A 20,816-nucleotide genomic window follows, 5' to 3' on the forward strand; every position below is an offset into this window, starting at 1 on the left:
ACACTTCATTGTAACACTTTTTAAATTCCTTCTGAGTTCAGTGGCAAAGAAAAAAAAATCTGACTTTGATTCTCCTAATTTCATGAGTTACAATCTTAAGAAAATAAACATTACAGAGAAAGAGCTCAAATCTTTAGAGCGTGGGTCAAATTCCTCAAAAAAAAAAGAAGAAGCAGGAAGTCAAATACTATAGTGGTATTTTCAGCATTAAATCTGCTCTAACAATTTGTACTTTTACGTAAAGTTACATTTACACTAGTGGTGTCCAAATTTTTTGCCCTGGAGACCAAAACTGGCAAATTTAAAACTACAGGCAGGCCACAAAATGTATTGAAAAAATAACGCAAAAATGTTTGTCTTTAAAAAAAAAAAAAAAATCTGCATATAATTAAAGATTCAAAATCTTTAAAAAAAAAATGCTTCAGACCGTTACCTAATTTAGAGAAAAACTACATTTTTTGGGTCAACAACTGCTTATTTTGTTGGCCTAATTTTTACAGTTGTGGTCAGGATTACCGTAGTAACCATGTACTCAGTTTACTTTGACCAAGTACACAGATCTAAATTTTATTAGTGCAACTAATCTATCCTTGTAATAAAAATCAATCTAGAAGGTATTTACGGATCGGTTTGTCACTATGAACAGTGAGTTCTAGTGCAATTCAATTTTAAAAGTGTCTAAAACTAATGTAAATTTATTTTAAAATATGAATATTTTATAGAAAAATTGTGCTCTGCTACGTTTGTTCTGATTTGTTCTTTAGTCACTAAAACTACTTTTTGTAGATTTTAATTCTGCATTTTCTGGTTGAGCCATTGCATGTTTGGACAACCATTCCCTCTGGTTTTGGATGATGTACAGCTGGAATCATTTTTTTGAACGTACTTTTTTTTTTTCTTTTAAACTTTCGGAGAGTTGCCGTCATACGTAACCATGGCAACACAAAGTTGATTTAATTTCTCTTTGGGATAAATCACGTACATTTGAATTTCTTCTTCCACCAATTTTCAACTGTGATGTTACAGCTTAGAAGAAACTGTCAACACTTATAAATGACCAGTGTCAAAAAAAAAAAAAAGTAGAATATCTGGACAACCAGAGAAATGGACCTGTAGTGCAGAGGAAGCTGGCGAGTTCGTTCCGTTTGATTGAATATGAGGGTTAGAGCGGTAACCTAACTGAATGAAATGTTTTAAGGAAGCATGAAGCGTGAACTAGAGTAAATATTAACCAGACGCAAAGTTCATAAAGAGGTTAAAGTTACACAAATTGGGCTATATATAGACTTTGGAAGTCGGTACATTGAGGTTTTAGAATGATATCTTATAAAAAAGAAACTAAAAACTTAGAAACGATGCTCCAGATTCACACATTAACTCAAGCATGATATAAAAAAGGAAAAAACTCACCGTAAGCGAGTACAGAAAGTCCATCAATACCACTGAGGTTTGATAAAGAAGCCACAAACAAAAGTAGGAAAATTCAATTTATTTAAAACTAAAAGGTTTTCCACTTGTTGGTTCCTTGACCTGATATGGTCCGATGGAGTCAAAAAAACGACGTCACTTTAAGCGTTTAATGCGTCTTAGAATTCAAACAGGATTATGTGAACTCAGAGTACAAATTTACTGACTGTGAGGCAGACAATGATTAACCTGCTGGGGTCAGCGCCAAGATGACAGCCAATAACCGCCAACACACAGTCACAGAGCAAACATTTTTATCTCTACGCAGCTTCTTCAACAACAGCTGTCAGATTCTGGTCCAAACATCTTAATGGGAACAAAATGCAGAAAAAGACGAATGACTGGAGCCAAAGAAAAGTTAAAGAAAATTTTGTTAAACGGCAAAAAAAAAAACTTGCAGTATTTTATCAATATTTCCTTTAAAAAGATTAATTCCTCATTCCTTATTACTATAATTTGGGAGATTTCGTGCTCCGAGACATCTGCATTTTAAATGTGTGTGTTTTAAGACAAGGGCTAAGATTTCCAGAATGTAAACAAAACTGGAAAAAAAAATGGTGGGAGAAAAGCAGGATCCACTTTAAAGAGATAAATATAAACTTAGTATGATCTCAAGCTATAGCCACTTAAGATAAATACAAATGTCCTTAAATTTTCCCCACTTCATTTTACCATTTTTTTCCCCATCACTCTATCAGATCACCAAATATAAAATACATGTAGAACAAATAAAATGCTGCATCTGCACTTTCTTGTTTGCAGAGGTAAACTGTAGGCTGTAGATATTTTTTGTTTAAGCTAATCTCAGTTATCCCTTACAATCCAAGTCTATTTTCCCCCATTTACATTGATGTTCATTGAGAATAAATGGCATTAAATAGATCTTTATAGTTTTAATGGGAGTCAATGCAATTTATAGAGTTTTAGTGCAGTAAAATAGAGCCATAATATAGTGACAATGTTTAGTCTTTGAAGTTTTTCATGAACCTAAAACAACTTGTATCCATTTGATTATTGAACCCACCAGAGTTTACTTCAACTGAGCCAAGACAGAAGTTTTTAGGTGGACCAGAGTTAATTTTTTGTCTCCAAACGAACTAGAGTTTGATTAAAGCGGTCCAAACATAGCCAATCTGAATTAACCCATAGTTGCACGGTAAAACGGGAGAGCTTTGGGAAATAAAATTTAAAAAAGTTTGAAGCAGTGGCTTTTTTGGCTCAAGACGACACTAAATCTATTTAGTTTTTGCAATGTCAGCATTTCCACACCCCCTTCACAAGCAGCGGTTCAGAAACGATGGCAGCCTTTCTGGGAAAGCCTCAACTTGAGATCATCATAAGAGCTCCTGTGAAATGAGTATTAATCAATACAAAATTAAAAAACAACAGATCTTATTCTTGGAAAGCGTCCCTGCAGTTCCCAGAGCTCCCAAAGCTGAGAACTTACAGCAATATGAGCGTAATAGAGCTCAGCTTTTTTTACTTTAGCGCCGTTCAAAGTTAATCATGAGATGAGCTTACTGAGATGAAGACCTAAAGGTGCAGTAAAGAAGTGCAGGTTGGCTGCTGACCAACTGCTTTCTAACGCATTACCAGGAATCCTTACACAAGCTAGTAGTTACTAGCTCCTCCGCTTGTTTCTCTTGCCGTTAGTAACTGTGTTTTCTTTATAAGTATTAGATTTTACACAAATGTAATCATATACAGTGTTTCATGAGTAATTTTCTGTGTTTTGTACACATTTTTAATGTTGTGGATTTTAGCTATGTTTAATTTTACAACTGTTAGCTGCTCATTGGGAACTACTACTTTGCAGTTTCAGGGTTATTGTATTTTATTTAATGTATAGGGGCAGAAACTAGTAGACTGATGTCAACCACCAACTTGATTTTTTCGTTTGTTAGATTGAATGTAGTGAACCTGAGTGTTTCTGTTGTGAAGTCAACGTATTATACATATTAGTGTTTACTTTATGTACTCAAGTTTAGAACAATTGAAAGCGACTAGATCTATACAAACACAGCAAAAAAAATGTGACAAACACCAACTTTCTGTGCCAAACAAAACTAAGGAAGCTGAAGCAGCAGAAATCCTGCACATGGGTAAAGGGAACAGAAACCTTTGCAGCAAAATTGTCAAGTATAACAAGCCCCAAAAACTGCTGTGAGCAGCAGGGGAGCTGCATTAATCCGCTTCATTACCAGCAGATTTTATCAAATGGGCCTGACCTCTCCCGAGTAGGGCTTCCCAACATGTTGCCGTGTAAACTTACACTGTGAACAACTGATGCAACAGCATCTGTAACCTGGTCGGGTGCGCTGGGGTTGCTCATGGCTCTGCAGGAAAGTTGCTGTTCTTCAGGCTCTGGGAAGCTGGTTTGGACTGGTGTGGTTTTAGCCCTTCTCTTTCTCACTGGGACTCAGACAGCTTTTGGGCAGCATAACCTGGAGAAACACAAACCAACGAGACAGTCTTTGTTTACGGTTAAAAAGTCAGGGATTTCCATGACACCTGGAATAGAAATGGTTGATGATTTTCCCCTACTATCCACTGCCTGGCCAAAAAATTATGCAACTATCTTATTGGATATTTGCACAAGGACTACAGTCTTCCAACTGTCAAGTTGTTTAATCCCAGCTGATGCAATAACTGGCCTCTCATTTCTTAACCATGTTGAAAGACCTATCCTGTGGTCATGGAAATTATGCAAGTCTGCTTAAGAAGAGTCAAATCATTGGCATCAGGCAGAGAAAACATCTAGCAGAAACTGCTAAGATTGGGTGGAGAATTGTTTAGCTTTATTAAGTAGTATAAGGAAAGTGGTGAACCATCGTCTTTGAGGAAGATGTGGTCTGAAAAAAATTGATTGGTGTGATCAAATGTTTGACATCAGATTTAAGAGTAACAGAAGAAGCCATGTTTAATAGTGAAAGTAAGTGTTTTTTCATTTACAATATAAAGGGAACTCCAACAGCTGTGTGGCAATAAAAAAAAAACACTAATCAGAGACTAAGCAGAGAAAAAAGTTTCAATTTGCAAGGGAGCATAAAGATTGGACTCTGGAGCAATGGACGAAGGTCATGTGATCCAATGAATTCAGATTTACCCTCTTCCAGAGCAAAGGCAGCTTCAGGGTAAAAAGAGAAGCAGGTGAAATGATTAACCATCATGATTATGATCAGAATCAGCAACATTATGAGGCCAAAAGGCTATCTGAATGTACTGAGTGACCAATGCAACACTGGATGGAAAAGTCTCGACACTTCAGAAGCTTATTGAAACAAAGCCACAGCAAATGTGTGCTATAATCAAAAGGTAAAGGCTGCTAACAAAATTAGTGACAACTTTTTTTTGGGCCAGACTGTAGCTACAATGGGCCCAGATCTCCTTCTGAAAGCCCGTAAAGCTCCTATTCCCATTTTACAATATGAAGGTCAGCGTTATAAACTGAATTTCAACATAAATTTTTGAACAACCATTGGTGTTAATTCTACAGTGTTTCCAATTAGAATTTTTCAATTCCAATCTAAATACAAATCTAAGCCATTTATTGCAGGCCTTGTACCAGTTTTCAAATACTTCATAAGGTAATTAAGCATTTAGTCAGATAAGACCAAGATAACAGTGCTACTGTGCAGAGAAACCATTGATAAGCAGCAGATAATGCTTCTTCCAATGTCCACCTTCAGAAACTCTGTAGTATCTCACTAGCAACATCAATAATCATATTCCTACAGTCCAAGCGCAAAGGATTGGACTCCTTTCTTTGCATTTCCAGTCTACTAAAGCAGGTGTTGAATATTTACAGCAGCAATCAGAGATCTTATAAACCTTCCTGGTGTCTGAACACAATTATATTAATGACCTAAATGACTGACGGGTTGAAAAAGAGGCATTAAAGCACCAATACGTAAAGAAACTCCAACCAACGTGCCAATTCCTGCACTGCAGTTCACAAGATAAAAAGGTGACACATTCAAAAAGAGAAAGTGTTTGAGCTTGGATGTGCTTAAAGATTACTTTCTCAGTAAACCTAGACCTCACCACTCTGGAAAAGACAGAGCTCCCTACACAGGGATAAAGTTACCAAACCCTGGGATCCTGGGTAAAAGCCCTGGGAACCCGTTTATCTACCTCAGGGCAAGTCTGCAATAACACCGCTAGGATAACAACGATCAGAGGCAATAACAATAACAACACGTGAAATCATCCTCCAAGAGTAAAAAAAAAAAACTGATTTAAATGTTTCTACCTGGTTCATTGCAGTTTTCAGTCGGCTGATTTAAAAAGTACTGACTGCTTCTTGTGCAACAGTTTCAAAGAACAGAGACATTGATGAGTGCCGACAGCGAATAACGACACGAGTCGAGTAGTTGGACACGTCTTTGCAGAAGCCCTGTACCTTACAAAACCAGATTTTCCCCTCAAACTTCCAAACTTTTCCGTGCTAGATTTAGAAAGGGCATTAAATGGTTTGGGGAAAAACCTTGTTTCTGAGAGGAAGCAAGTTTGAAAACAGGAAGGAGGTAACTGCATCAGAGTCAGGCCTCTGAGGAGTTTTAAAATCTGAAATTCCTTCTTGGATCGGTCACATTTGACAGAACAGAAAGAGAAGGGCATACATGAGTAAAAAAAGTACATAAAGAAGTAACTTTAGACAGTTGTGGAAAATGGAGATTCTGTGAACTTCCTATTTTAAGATAAAGTCATAGATTGAATGGCAAGTTAATCTTCAGAAAATATCTATATTGTGTTGTATAAATACAACACAATATATATAGTTAAAGATGAGATATAGTTAAAGACGACGAGTTAAATTCTTAAAACACTTAAAACTCTCTGAATCATTTTGAGAGCTATGGATCTTCATAATTTACATTCAAGTTAAAAAAAATGAAACCAAGGAGTTCACATTTGCAAGCTCAGAAATCCAGCCGATTAAAGCAAAACGTCAAGTTAAAGCAAAGACGACAAAACGTGCAGATGAGTGAGGTTGGAAAGTGAATGGAAGTACGGCGGTCCGGTTTTACAGACCAAACATGCTGGAGCTCAGCTTAGGTTGCTAGGTAACGACGCAGTGCCCGTCAATAGTGAGTTATCAAGATGTTTTTGAAATGGCTCATTTTCCAGACACCAAAAAAACAAAAAAGGTTGGATATATATAGTTTAAGCGCTTGCGCTGTTTTTAGAAGCAATTGAGATCCATAAAAATTTGCAAAACATTAATTTTGCATCATAGGTCTCCTTTAAACTACGCCACCCATCAATGTTTTACAGAGATTTCATTAAATTATATTAATAAAAGTCACACAACCCCAGAGTAAATCTGAGTGAATGAAATGTAGACCTCCCTTTTTGGAGACTGGAGAGAAACACTCTTGAAGATTTCAAGAAATACTCAAAATTTTCATCATCACTGTTCTCAGGTACAGATTTAAGTGATCACAACCACCCAGGATTGTTGATTATTCACAAGTACAGTGACCTCAGGTGTTTAAAATCTTGAGCTTGTCTGATCGGAGGATATTCTTAACACATTTATCTATAATTTATCATAAAACAAACATACAGCAATACCAAGAAAAAATAAACTGATTTGAAACGATAAGGTCATGAGAACACAAAGTGAAAAAGGAGCCAAGAACCTTAAAGCCACAAATAAAATCTGATTAGTACGATCTACAAGGATTTCTATCCGGGAGACTTTTGCTTTAGTTGGGCTCCCACAGGGTTTACCAGACTGAACTCGTTTGTGATTATGGTCAAACCAAAACAACCTTAACTCTTTCCCCATTTCCTCTCCAAATTCTCCTTGAAAAGTCCTTGGATTGTGAAGACCGCAGCAGCTTCAAATGTACTTTGTCAAACCAGGTGTTTACATTGAAGTTAAAGATCTGCAAAATGCAAACAAGTTAGCATGCCAGAGACCGAGCTGCTCGAATATCCTTCATATAGTTTTGCTACTCAAAAACAACAGCAAATTGATTGTGTTATTAATTTCCTTATTGGCTACTGGGAATACAAATGAAGGTTTTCTTAAAGAACAGAGCAGGAATGTGACTTTGTATGAGCATTTACAGAATATATCTAAAAAAAATAAAATTTACATTTTAAAAGGTAAATACATTTTTTTAAGTTATCAGCCAATTTCAAAGCTGAAACAAAAAATGTCATATCTAAAAGCTGTAGAAATGCCCACTTATTATCCGAAAGTAAAACCTCATACGGATGTATGTCACACCAAAACATAATCAACCATTTATTTTTTCATAATTTTGTTGATCATGCCTTACAGCGAATGAAAAAACACAAAGGTTCTCTGAAAATTAGATAACCAATTTAGACCCATTTTAAAAATTTATTTTTAACTAGAAAAGTTAGGGTCATGTTACTGTTTACGTAATCATGCAATGTTGCAATGTTCAGACCGTCGTTAAAACAAAACACACAATAAGGGCTAGTCAGACCCTCATTGGGAGTGCCTGGGTTTGCTAAAAAGATCAGTGGAAGGAAGAAATAATGTCAAGATTGTGACAAAATCTGTTTACTTCAAGGAAATCCCTGACTTTGTTAAGCTAGTTATGGACCAAAAAAAGAACATCCAAAAGCATCAAGCTCTAGCAAGTAAGAACTGGACTGTTAAATGTGCAGTGAATCCAAGTTGTGAAAATTTTGATGCCAGTTTGTTGGTATGCACCTTCCTTCCTGCCTCATGCTTTGATGAGTTAGGTTTTCTGTCTGCAGTCGGAAATCTTTCGCTTTCACCTCAAATTGTATTAGTAAAACCAGAAACTTTTGTTGCGTCTCAGGAAAAGGATAAGAAAAAGCACGGCGGTCAGATGGCTGGACGGAGGTCATGAGCCTGGCTTGAACTCCAGACAAGCCGTTGCACGCGTCTTAAGCCAGCGTTCCGGTGAAGACACCCTGACCAGGCACGGCTTCAGTCTGCAGCCCAACACGCGAGCGCCGGCCGCAGATTGCACAGTTCTGTGCCAGTTCAATCCGACAGGAATGCATAATTAAAGAACAACTCAATAATATGAAAATTGTGCCAATAAAAAAGCTGCTTTTCACTAGAAATAGACTCTTGATCGCAAAGTTCAAAACTCAACAAATACAGGCCTTTACTTATAAAAAGAGGGACAATGAGAGGGAAGAAATAAAAAGTTTAGATCCTCGTAAAAACAAAACTGAGGACTTAATTTGGATTTGTCCTGCAGACTGAGGATGTTTTTTGGTTTTGCCTTTTGAAGAATTTGTTTTAATTGTTGCTGAGACAGTTTAAAGTGAGACATAATTTGTCCTTTGGGTTTTATGTGGAACCATTAAATGCAACATTTCCTACCATAACACTAATTAAATAGCAGACTAATTGGCTTAGAAACCACTTCTCTTCAAGATATACATTATTTAAACAGCAGATTTATTTTTTTTAGGTCAATTAGAGAATGTTTTTGCAACTGAAGCTATTTTAGTGGCGGTGTTTTGAGTTTATCAGTACTTGTTTACATTTTGGTCAGATATAAAGCTACAAGCCAGACTCAGCACTCACCTCAACTCTACTGGATATTAGGAAGCCGGGATAAAAAACAGGAAAGAAAACAAAGTTATGATTCATTAGGTAAACCCAGAGAGAACCGTCACCAGATGAATGATTAATCAAAATTCAAACATAATCAGAGAACAAAAAGCAGAAGGAATGTGACGCAAGGTCAACTTAAGATAATAGAAATGACTTGGAAACACAAAACGCATCAATAACAGTATAAATACCTCAGTGTGCTTACTGCATGGAAGCCACCGCAGACATTCTAGTTTATTCTGACCTCTGCTGTGAAAGGAGCTGGTCAGACTGCAGGATGAACGCAAACAAAAAAGGGCAAAATGCAACAGAAATTAAAATATAGGGACAAAAAAAAAAAAAATCCTGTTATTAGCATGTGGCGTCTCGCTGATCGCATGCAGTCCGGTGTGCACCGTCAGAGCTACAGGCTGGGACTGATAACACAACCTTCCTCCTTGGGATTATGTTTCCTCTTCCAGCCTGCTGACAAGCTGCCATGTGACTCCATTCAGCACTGAGTCAGAAGCTGCTGCTCAGGCAGACGGAGTCTGATATGTGTCTGATACACAAGCTGGAGCTGATGGAGGAAATCCAACCCAAACTATTAATTTTTCTCTGTTATTAAACCTCAAAGAAGAGGTTTATTAGCAGCCCATAAATGTTTGGAACAACTTCAGAACTGTGTATCTATTACAATATTTTCTTATTGCTTAACAAAAAATGGAAACTAGTTTTCCCATCTCCATGTTCTTTGGTTAAAACAAATAAAAATGGTGTTGAGAACTTAGCAGTCAGTAAACTTCAACATACCAGCAGCTCCATTGTTATTTCTGCATAGGAAATGTTGGACAAGCTGACCCTCTATTTATTTACAAAATTATATTTAAAATAGGGCCGGGACTATAACACAATCATTAGTTGCATAAAATTGGTAACAGAGTAAAATCTAAATGCATTTAATTGCCACTTTTTCTCCCCCTTTTACACGTACAAAAGTCATAATGTGGAAACGTTGTATTTACTTATTTCTGGTACGCCAGTATATCGACTAACGACTAAATGATGAAATTTAACGTCCGTTACTGGTTTTTGCAATTGTTGACTGTATTTGTTATGTTTTTATGACGTAAATCACTTTGAACTGCCTTGTTGATGAAATGCACTAAACGGATAAACTTGATTGAAATCCGCAAACAGCGATGGAAGACAGAGCCGCTTCTCTTGGTCCATTATTTTATCATTAAGATTAAAAAGAAATATGAGAAATGTAAGAAGTTTTGTTGTTGATCCATTTAATGAATATATGAAAAAGCCCCCTGAAAAAAAAAAAAAAAATTTTAAAAAAAAATCACAGATCTGAGCTGATCAAGGCAAAATTAGCCGATTCTGAGCTCTGGTTGATCGATTCACCAATTTAAAAAAAAGCTGCCGAGACAGGAAGTTATGGAGCCGAGTTTACAAAAAGATGTGAGCAGCGCTCCATAAAAACAAAACAAAGATGATATAAGTCACCGTTTCATTTGCATCCAGATCAAGTTTGCGATGAGTGTAAAAGACTGGCTTATTGCCAGAAGTTACAAAATCATGCGATTGTGACAACATTAGGAAATACTGCAACAATTCAGGCCTTTTTGCAACTTCTGTTTCTGTGCATACAACAATCTGTCACTTTTTGGGCATTTTAATCTACATGAGGTGTGTACGATGGAGTATTAGGGTCTGGAGAGATACTTTAAATTATGATAATAAAATTATAATCTTATATTAGCAGAATAAAGACAATCTTACCAGAGGAACTTTGTAAAAAAGTTCCAATCTGTGACTTATGACTTAATATCTTAAAATAGGAAGTTCACAGAATCTGCATTTTCCACAACTGTCTAAAGTTGTTTTCTGCTAATAAACCTGCTAGTCTGTGTGATTCTTTTGAAATGGACAGATGTTTTCATAATCGTTTCAAAGTCCTATTTCTGATCTTTTCACACATCAGCATCAAAGTACATTCTATTATTAAAACCAATAAAGTACAATTTCACAAAATACTCAACATTCCTCAGTTTAAATTGTTTTTCCTTCCATGTTGGCGTTCTCAAAATTACTACTACTGCTAATATTACGACTTCAATTAGCTTATATGTCACTTCATCTATTTATGTTGAAGGAAACATAACAGTCTCTTCTGTTTGCTTGCTATTAAAAATAATTTCACACATTTATCTAGAACGATAGACATGATTTAAACAGAAAAAGGGTAAAATAGGGTATCCTTTTTAATTTGATAAGTAAATGAACAAGATGGACATTCAGGAAATACTGTTTAAATAAAGTGTGGTTTAAAAAGAAAAAAAGAAAAACCTTGCCATTGCTTACATTTCATATTTTTAGTGATATAAAAAAAGATTCAAAAATAAAAAATAAAAAATAAGCCTCAATATTCCTTAAAAATATTGAAGTCATTTAAAATTGTTGCAAAGTTCACATGTGAATCATATAGAGCGTTTTCAAGGAAGTACTGGGTCTATTCTCAGAACAGAAATGACTACATTCTCCTGTCCAGACAAGAAACCAGATAAGGCATCAAAGATGAAGCAGACAGGTGACCCAACGGTGTGGAAAATGTTTTTGTAAAGAGATATAGGGCAACAAGATGTGTAACAAAAAGCCTTGGTTTAATCACCAACTGAAAATAAATGGTGAAGCCATCAGGACTGAGAATAGTCAAACCAGGTAGATCACTTTTATCCTTCTTTCATAACAAGAGCCAGTTTAAAATGCTGAACGTATTGCCAAAAAAACAGTTGGATGGTTTTATTAAAATGTTTAGGGTTTTTCATAAGCAGTTGAGACACAAACGGAAGTGCAGAAACATGAAAATTTTGAATTTTTGATCATACGTCCCCTGTAACGCTTTTTCTTAAATGCTCAAAACTTTAAAGACTTTCCCAGAATAATTAACAATAGCTGATAGAATCAACTACTGTTTTATTTGTCTACAGAAATATCAGTCAATCAGATGTTAGCACATCGTATTTATAAATCTAGCATCAATTGCAGTTGACAAAACTTAAAACAATGTCTACAAAGAATCAACACTGTTACAGAGTCACTACTAAAGTCTCAAAAGCCACCAGATTAACAGCGTTTCCCAGCGGACAAAGAACAATCCTGTGATCTAAACATTTTTCCTTCTCCATGTGCCAAATAATCAAGCTCTGCATTCCACATCAGCTTTTATAAAAGTCGAACAGCCGCAGTAGGAGTCTATGCGAGACATGATTGTTTGTCCCCGGGGACGTAGGCTCAATGTGGAGTCACATGAATGTCTTGCGGGGGGTGGGAAGAAATGAATTCAAAGCCACAATCACCTAAAAGCCACAAAGCAGACCTCAAAGTGTGGAGCTCCCCTCAGTCCAAACACTGAGCTGATAATAGCATCATCCACCATGGTCAGCTATTTAAAGAGTTGTGACTTCAGTTTGCATAATTTAATTAGTCAACAAATGATACACTTAGTTTATACTAACCAGAACATTCTTGTGTCTTTTGCAAAGTTTTCTGTAGATTGATGGTTGTGGAACCAAATTTTAGAGGGCATGATACCGTATTTGATTCAAACCCTTCCATGCATTCCTCCAAACTTACTACTGAAACAAAAACCTAAAATTAAAAGTCTGACTTGAACTTCTAAAGAATAGTACGCCACTTTTAGTTTTTCTGGCTTTTATCTTAAGTGTCAACACATTTTGGTAGGGCTTCCTTGAGCTTCCTGTTATTCTTTCTCATTTCAAACATAGAAGGAAAATCAAAGCTCAACAAGCCAAACTGAGGATCAAGAATTAAATGGGGGGAAACGAATGTGGTTCAGCTGAGGACAGACTCGGGCTGGGCGATATGCCTCAAGAACTCCCCCCCCATAGCATAAATTATTTAAAATCTTTTTTTTTTTTGCTTTTTCTCTAAATATACAGTATATATATATATATATATATATATTTATACACACAACATTTTATTTGTCTTTTTTCTGAACGTTGCACAACAGTCAAGCTACGAGAGTTTGTATACTTATGAGAAAGTAGTCACAATATTAGCAGAATAAAGATGTAATTTTTAAGTTACAAGGAAAACGTAATTTTGTTGAGAAAAATAAACTTTCTATTCTTTTAGAATAGACTGGTGTTTGCTCAATAGTGTCAGAGTTCTGCTACTACTAATAATTGTATGCTAATTTTTCAAAAATGAAATATTTGTAGTTAAACTTACACTAAAGTACAACCTCACAAGTTAACATTTTAGTTATTTTCTGTGTTTTAGTTCACATACTACTTATTTTCCCGATATTAGGACTTTATTCTTCTAATAAAAAGAAATGCATTTAAAAATTCGCAGACTAGCCTTAATATTCCGCCATAGAGTTGATCTAAATTCAGACATCTTGTCAAACATCTTGTCTTATTTGACAAGATGTTTGACAGGGCCGCCATCTTGTGAGTCAAGATGGCGGCCCTGTTTGTAATGACATCACTCAGGACTATAGAAACTCAAGGAGTGCACTGATTAAAAAAAATAAATAGATATTCCAAAAATTACATCTTCAAAAGTCAAAAATTCAATAAATAAAAAAACAAATATCCAACCCAATCGCCCAACCCAATTTGTTGGGTTGGGCGATTAAACCAAACCTGTTTGGTTTAAGACAAACCAAACAGAAGAAACCATTGGTGCATAAAAGAAAAGAAAATTGCATATTAAAGTAAATTTCATCTGATATGTTAATTACCCTCACCCAGTCACTTCCCATGTGACCAGATTAGCTTTATATTGTTGCACACCTGCTCTCTGGGATTATCTGCATCTTCCGTCCATTTGCCTCAGAGTGTTTTTGGCCTAAAATAACGCAGCAGTTTAAAAGTCACCCGGAAACTTCCAGACCCTTTCAACACTCAGACATGTCCAACTCTCTGCTCAGGGACGCATCGCCTTCACTCAGGGTTTGGTGGCTCCCTGCTCTTCACCATGACTGTTTTCTGTCTGTGAATCTCTGAGCCAACAGCTGCTCAGTCAGTCTGCGGCCATCTTTATCTCGCTCTTTGTCCCATCAGGGCGTCGAGCTGCAGCGGCTAAGACGGCACCAGTCATTTGGGAGATGACGGGATTTAAGCTAGGAATTTTATTACGCAATGAAGCTGTTTTTTCCCCTTTTCTACAAAGATGAAAACATAATCAGAAATCATCTGTTTAATTAGGATTGCATGATTAGAAGTGTAGTTATTACAATTTTATAAAGAGGCATTGTTTTTAATTAACCAATTCTGATTCCCCTAGAATTATTTAAAACAATAAAACTATTCGACATTTATTATATTCTGAATATCTTCTGTGTCTTTTCTTTCCCCCCAGTGTGGCAACTTTGAATCATCATCACTCAGTAATTGCAGCCACACTGAAGAGTGATGTTACAGAGACCTGGTAAATGCCACATTCACTGATCAGGAAAATTATATTTTTTGTTGTTTCCAGTCACCACACTCAGCTGTTAAGCTGGAGAAAATAAAAATATTTTTAAAAAGTAATTTATGGTTACCATTCAAACCTGTAGTTATCCAGTTATTCCATTCCATTTAAACAGAATGCATTATGCAAAACTCACATTTTGCCCATTTTTTTAATACTTCAATTTTGGTCTCAGCTGCTTCTAAAAACTGACCAAGTGTTTATTTTTTTTTTTTTAAAAAAAAAAGGTATTTTCTGGCAACAAGTTAATGTTTTTTGGTGTCAGGAAAATTAGCTGTTTTGCCAGGCTCTGCGCCGTTACCTAGCAACCCCAGCCTGTTGCCTAGCAACCCAAGCTGAGCTCCAGAACATTTAGTCAGCTAGTTTTACTGCTGTATGTGCTACTGGAAAAGACAAGTTTTGTTTGAGTTACCAGAAACCACTTGCTACATTTTTGTTGGTTGTGCAGGAGGCTCTACTTCTGCTTTTCAAAGATGTACGGTTATATAATTGTGCATCTGTTTGCAGCCATTTTCACATGCGAGTGTACATGTTGAGTTGGGGGCAGTGAGTGTGGTCAGCAGCTTATTTGGATTTAAAGTGACAAGAGGCCCCAAAACATTTCATTCTGAAAGAAGCTCAACATAGTCCGAACTTAGACTAAAATCTCATTATCTAAGAATAATTTTGTGCAAAACAAAAAATATAATGAACATGTTTTGTATAGACCGATCCTAACCGTTCAGGGAAGCATAATGAGTCATCTTTAGTTTAATGGGTAGTAAACTTCACGTCATACATGCCCTTACTTGGCATATTTAACCGTTGTTGCATGAATGAATGCAACTGCAAAACAGCAAAGTCTTCAACAGATTTTTGCTGAGTCATTTAATCAAAACACAGAAAAGCTTGGAGAGAGTTTTGATGGTGCAAAGCAGTCACTGTGGTCAATGAAGCGGGGAAGAAACTAAAGCTTAGTTAATGATCTCCGTCTCGACCCCTAAAAACACAGAAACCAGTACTAATGTGACTTCATTTAGATCTCCTGTTATGTGCTGCCCAAGTTGTAAAAAAACAAGTACAAGGAAAAACAAGTTTGTCCTTCCAGTCCTTTGCTATAAATTAAGGCAAAGGAACACAGGAGACATCTCAAGGATAATGTTTTATAGAGGTTTAAAGAAGGTGTTACGACTGGGTCAAAGTCATAACAAAACGGGAGACCATGCAGTGGTTAAAGTACATAAAAAGGGATATTTATTAACAAAAACAACAATGGATTGTGGATGTCAGTATCAGTGGTGTAATGCAAATGCTTGGATGTGTTGTATGAGTGCATATATACGGAGCCCTCCAGGGGAACTCATGTAGGGGATGCAGAAAAAAGATCCTCTGTTCTGAGGAGACAAACGTTTTGGCCTTTATGGAAAATGCTGCGTGTTGCAGAAACACATTCCTCTCTACCTCTGCAAAGATCGATAACATACCGATTCAGTAATTCAGCCATTAGTTTACCTGTTGCAGCAGGGACAACCAAAACAAGCAGAACACCAGAATTTAGCCATCATCATGTAGATTAAAGCATATTTATGCTAGAATGGCCCAGTCAAAGTCCAGAGAAAGACTTGAAAATTGATGATTAATGTTCTCAAACCAGTCTGAGTGAGCTGGAGCAAACAAAATCAATGGATTAAAAAAAAAAAAAAACATGCATGCATAATTTCTCTTCTACTTCTTTTATGTTTACCACATTAAAATACTAATTAAAATTGGTACTGAAACAATTTGCATTCATCCTGATGAACAGATTATTGGAATAGGAATTGATTAATTATCATCTAGAGTATATAGATGCAAAAAAGGAAATTTACTGAAAAAACTGTAAATATATTTTAGTCAAAACACCAAGTAGGTAAGTTTAAGCTTTATCCGTTTCAACTTTACTAAAGAAATTATGTGTTATTGCAAATTAGACAAAAAAAAATTATTTTCTTATTTAAAAAATTTATTTGCACCTTTTAATGCATCTCTAATGTTATATATTAAAAAAAAAACACTGAAGTGGCTAAATGAAAAATTTGTAGCCCATTTTTTTACCCAATTAACTGTCAGAATAAACCAGTCATTAGAATAAATGACTAATTATAATTTCATTTAGGGCTGCAACTAATTATAATTAGTTGTGAAATAACAAAAGTGGAAAAAATGTCTGCAAGTAACTGCATGTTTAAAAAAAAACTGACATGGTTATTTTTATGCAGAAAACAATACTATAATGCTTTTAGCAAATCTGTGGGTTTAATCAGCATCAGAGCAAAGCATTAAGAAGCATATTGATCAGCCAAGTCTTAAATATCAGCAGTAATCTGATAATAAATCCAAACATCCAGCGCTGACTAATGTATAACAATCCATCTGCTTCACCGTCATTGAGCCGTGAACAGAACGAACAAAGAGACAAAAATTTTCATTTTTAGCACTAATTCGCCACTAATGCTATAATAACAAGGCTTTAAAATACACAATGCAAGAAAATTGAGTCATGACAGTCCAGCCTTTCTTTAGGCTCCCCTGAGAGCACTCCCATCGAGTGACAGTTTCAGGGTGTGGCTGCAACAAATTGCGCAAAAATAAAAAATAAAAAAGAGAGAGACTTTTCTCTCCGTTGCAGAAACCCCAGACTGGATATATTCTCACACAAACAAAACAAAGGTCTACCATTTGACCCTAAAGTGTCTGTGATAAAAAGGTTGTTTATATTTTCCCTGGGAGTCAATTTGAGTGATTATATTCTGGGTTGGAGATACGCAAACCAGCTCCACAGCTTTAGATAGTAAACAGGACTAAAATAATAGTGTTTAACTTTAAGGCTACATATATTTATAGAAAATTGGAGGCTTTGAGAGTAAAATACACATAAAAAACAGAGAGTCTGGTTTAAAAGGAAAAAAAATGCTTATCAGGCTTTTTCCTCCTTCCTTCTTTCTTTTCTGCATGAACAAGCAATTCACAACAGGAATGTGAAGACGTCCTGCTCAACCGTTTGGGCTTTAAGCAAGTGAAATAAAAACTGATTAATCTGTTAAATATATCTGTTTGTTATATTCAAGAGCCGAGATGGATTCATCAGATAAGTTTAAGCACCTCCCAATAAGAAATAAAAGGAGTCGATTTGAAGTTCTCTAATTTTTCAGGGTCATAATGACTATTACGCTACATCACTGAGGTGATATTTAGGGTAAAAATGTTGCAGTAATTTGCTTCAGATAGATTTAACAGCTGCTAGAAAAGATAATCCCTTAATCCGACATCTCAGCTTGTCCTCAAATTGAGTCGTCATCTCAGATAACCTGCAGATCGTATGCAGATGATAACGCAAAGTCAGCAGAAAAGGCACATCCTTCCTCTGTCCCCCAGATGCCTCATCCTCCCGACGTTTATTATTCGAACGCAAAGCAAAGTGGCTGAAACCGCAAAACTAGAAGGCCAAAGAAATTAAATAAATCACATTTTAAAGCATAAAAACACGCCAAGACTGGACAATAAATCAATCAATAATATATAATCTCAAAAGAGACATGATCAATAACAGATAATACATCCGATTGAATATTCAATATATGGAATACGATTCAGAACCGCACAGCATTCTGGGAGATGTAGGCGGAGGAAAGGCTTTAGCTAAGCAAGTGAGTTTTGTTTTTTTATTTTACCAGGATAAAAACTGATCTAGATTAAAAACTTATTTTTCAAACGAGTCCTGGTGAAAAGGCAACAACAAATGCATAAAAAAAATAAAATAAAAGGTGTGAGGATAGAGGGAAAGAAACAGGACAGGCATGTTGGTCTAACATGAGATGGAAGAGCAGGAACAGCCACCATTAATTTTAGATATTCAATTTTAAAAAGTGCATTAGTAAGATCTGAAATTTGCTTTATGCTATTAAATAATGCAGGTGTGACCAGTTAACTGTGATTTCTATTGAAAACAGTGTTGCACTCCGTTTCGTTTCTTTTGTTTGTTTGTTTTATACAAATGGACGAGTGCAAAAGAACAACAAGTTTCAATAGTTTTAACTTCCTTCCAGAGTCCACGCTGCTGTTCAAATGTTTAGAATTTCACAATAGGAAATGTATCAACAACTGGCTGCTGCTACTGTTGCATTTATTATACATCAGACATCTGTGTTTTCGCTTTAGCTGATATGAAGCGTAATATAAAGTTAAAGTTTCAAAGTACATAGTTCTACCCCCGCCCAAGAACAATTCAATATTTGAATTGCACACCTTCTGAGCAATTCGTCATATTTTACACCAATCACCCTGAATAATTAGGTTTTTACATCAGAAAATCCAACCATTTTCTTTCCACTTTACAATTATGCACATCTTTGAGTTGTGCCAGGGGCGTCACCAGGTTCTAAAGACAAGGGGGCTCAATCCCCAGGAAATGACCAGTTTGTGAAGAAATGTAGCAAGTACAAATCTTCTCAAAGAGCAACAAAACAAAAAAGTTGCTTTCTGTTTCCACTTTTCAAAATAGTGTTCAGGGTAACGGAAACCCCTTTATTACAAAATATGACCAAAAAAATCAATATAAACAAACATTGAGAAGATAATTATAATTTTCTGTGGTTCAGGATAAATATTCAAGATGCACATTTTAGGCTTTAAAGGAACCTTTTCACCAGTCATCTGACTAATCACAATCAATACATCCTTCCAAAAAGCTAACACTGAGGACAAGCCCACATACAATGAAATAAAGACCCTTTTTGGGACGCACATTTAATGCAAGTGTCAGGAATATATTTTTTTTAAACTTCCCCTTCAGTGAGCTGGAGCTTTAATGGTTTCATTGAGATTTCTTCAAGTTTCTGGAAACCATTTGTCAAAGCGCTGATATTTCCAAATGGAAACTCTCTTAAATACCAAAGCTGCTCTTCTTCCACTAAGCATTCAGGGTTAGTGGAGCCATGATGAGCCTTGATTAGCCATGATAAGCCATGATGAATGAATGCTGAGTAAACGCTAACCACTCCCCTCTGCTTTATTGAGAAACAAGGCAAACATTAAAGCTTAATTTTATTGCCTCATTAACACGACCCTCGTGGTTGCGGCTGCTGTCAGCTTCCCTGCTGCTAACTGCTACCATCCCTAACTTCACTGCCATCACCGCTAATTAATCCCTCAAAAAAACTAATTTAACCATCTCTAGAGACCTTTTCTGCTCTCACCCCACCTTTCTTTACATTACCTGTTCAACAAGGCGGAAAACAAAGCCGATTCATCCGCTGATGGAGTTGCTGTTGAGGGATTACTCAATGTATGTGTGGCAGTCACTGGCTGTTAAGAGGAGAGTCTGTCCGTGGGAAAAACGAGCTAACAGTCAGAAGTGGTTGGTAATCCTGAAAAATAACACATTTTTCATTAAGCGACATGCCTAAAAAGCTCAAATTATCACAAAGAATAAGACTTATTTACTTACCGGTGCCTGGCAGTAGTACTCGCCTCAAACTCTCTGAATTACTCCCCTGTACCGAGTCAAATAAGAGCAAGAAACTCACGTACTTCCGGTGGAAAATTCAAATTAAGGTCAAGGAACTCAAACCCCACACATCTGCTTTTGCTTTGCTATCCATATTGGGTTTGAAAATAACTTACTACGCTTAATGAAAACCATACAATAACACAGAAAGATGTGGGGTGCTTTTACAAAGTTTCAAACTACGATCTGTGCTTTTATTTTGAAATTCAAACAACCAAGCTCCGGTTGGTATCGGAAATAGTTGCAGTCGCTGTTGCGATCATTGCTGCGCATGCGTAAAACGATTATTCATGTTTCTGAGTAAATGCGTCTTTCCGTTATAATTCCTGTCACCCTCTAAGATAAATGTCACGATATAAAAACGAATAGCTAGGTTATTATTTTAGAAAAAGTTGAATTATATAACTTCCGACATTAAAAAAAATATGTAATAATAAATTAGGATTTAATAAAATAGTCAAAATCTTATTATTTTAACAAACAGACTGGCAGCCTGATTAGCGTCACACTACTTTATCAGTAATGCTATTTCCGAACACAGAGTAATTTCCACAGAAAAGTTTAAAACATAAAAGATATGTATTTTTCTTGCGTATTTCACTTTTTCTCTGTCACTTTTAATAATACTGTATCTCGTTCTAACGTTGTCACCATTCATAAAAAGTTGATGAGTTATTAATTACTTATCATAATAAAAGTTTGCTCTTCCGATAAACACATTTAATCTATATTAATCACAAAAACAAT

General features: G+C 36.0%; 1 protein-coding gene across 4 annotated transcripts in view; it reads right to left on the reverse strand.

The window, feature by feature from the left end:
* The window catches only part of slc4a2 (solute carrier family 4 member 2), a 45,432-nt gene extending 25,309 nt beyond the window's left edge, over positions 1 to 20,123 (reverse strand). For 2 of the 4 annotated variants that reach the window (XM_023326338.1, XM_023326337.1), the window contains exons 1-3: positions 20,010 to 20,123; positions 19,779 to 19,929; positions 3,740 to 3,911 (exon numbers count right to left, since the gene is read on the reverse strand). In XM_023326338.1, coding sequence (XP_023182106.1) covers positions 3,740 to 3,799 — 60 coding nt within the window. In that variant the 5' untranslated portion in view covers positions 3,800 to 3,911; positions 19,779 to 19,929; positions 20,010 to 20,123. Of the gene's footprint in view, positions 1 to 1,410; positions 1,616 to 3,739; positions 3,912 to 9,240; positions 9,465 to 19,778; positions 19,930 to 20,009 lie in introns of those variants that run through there. The other 2 variants (XM_014468603.2, XM_023326339.1) reach the window with 2 other exon arrangements.
* Between the last annotated feature and the right edge of the window lie 693 nt (positions 20,124 to 20,816).

Source organism: Xiphophorus maculatus, chromosome 21, assembly GCF_002775205.1.
Source record: "Xiphophorus maculatus strain JP 163 A chromosome 21, X_maculatus-5.0-male, whole genome shotgun sequence".
Lineage (NCBI taxonomy): Eukaryota > Metazoa > Chordata > Actinopteri > Cyprinodontiformes > Poeciliidae > Xiphophorus > Xiphophorus maculatus.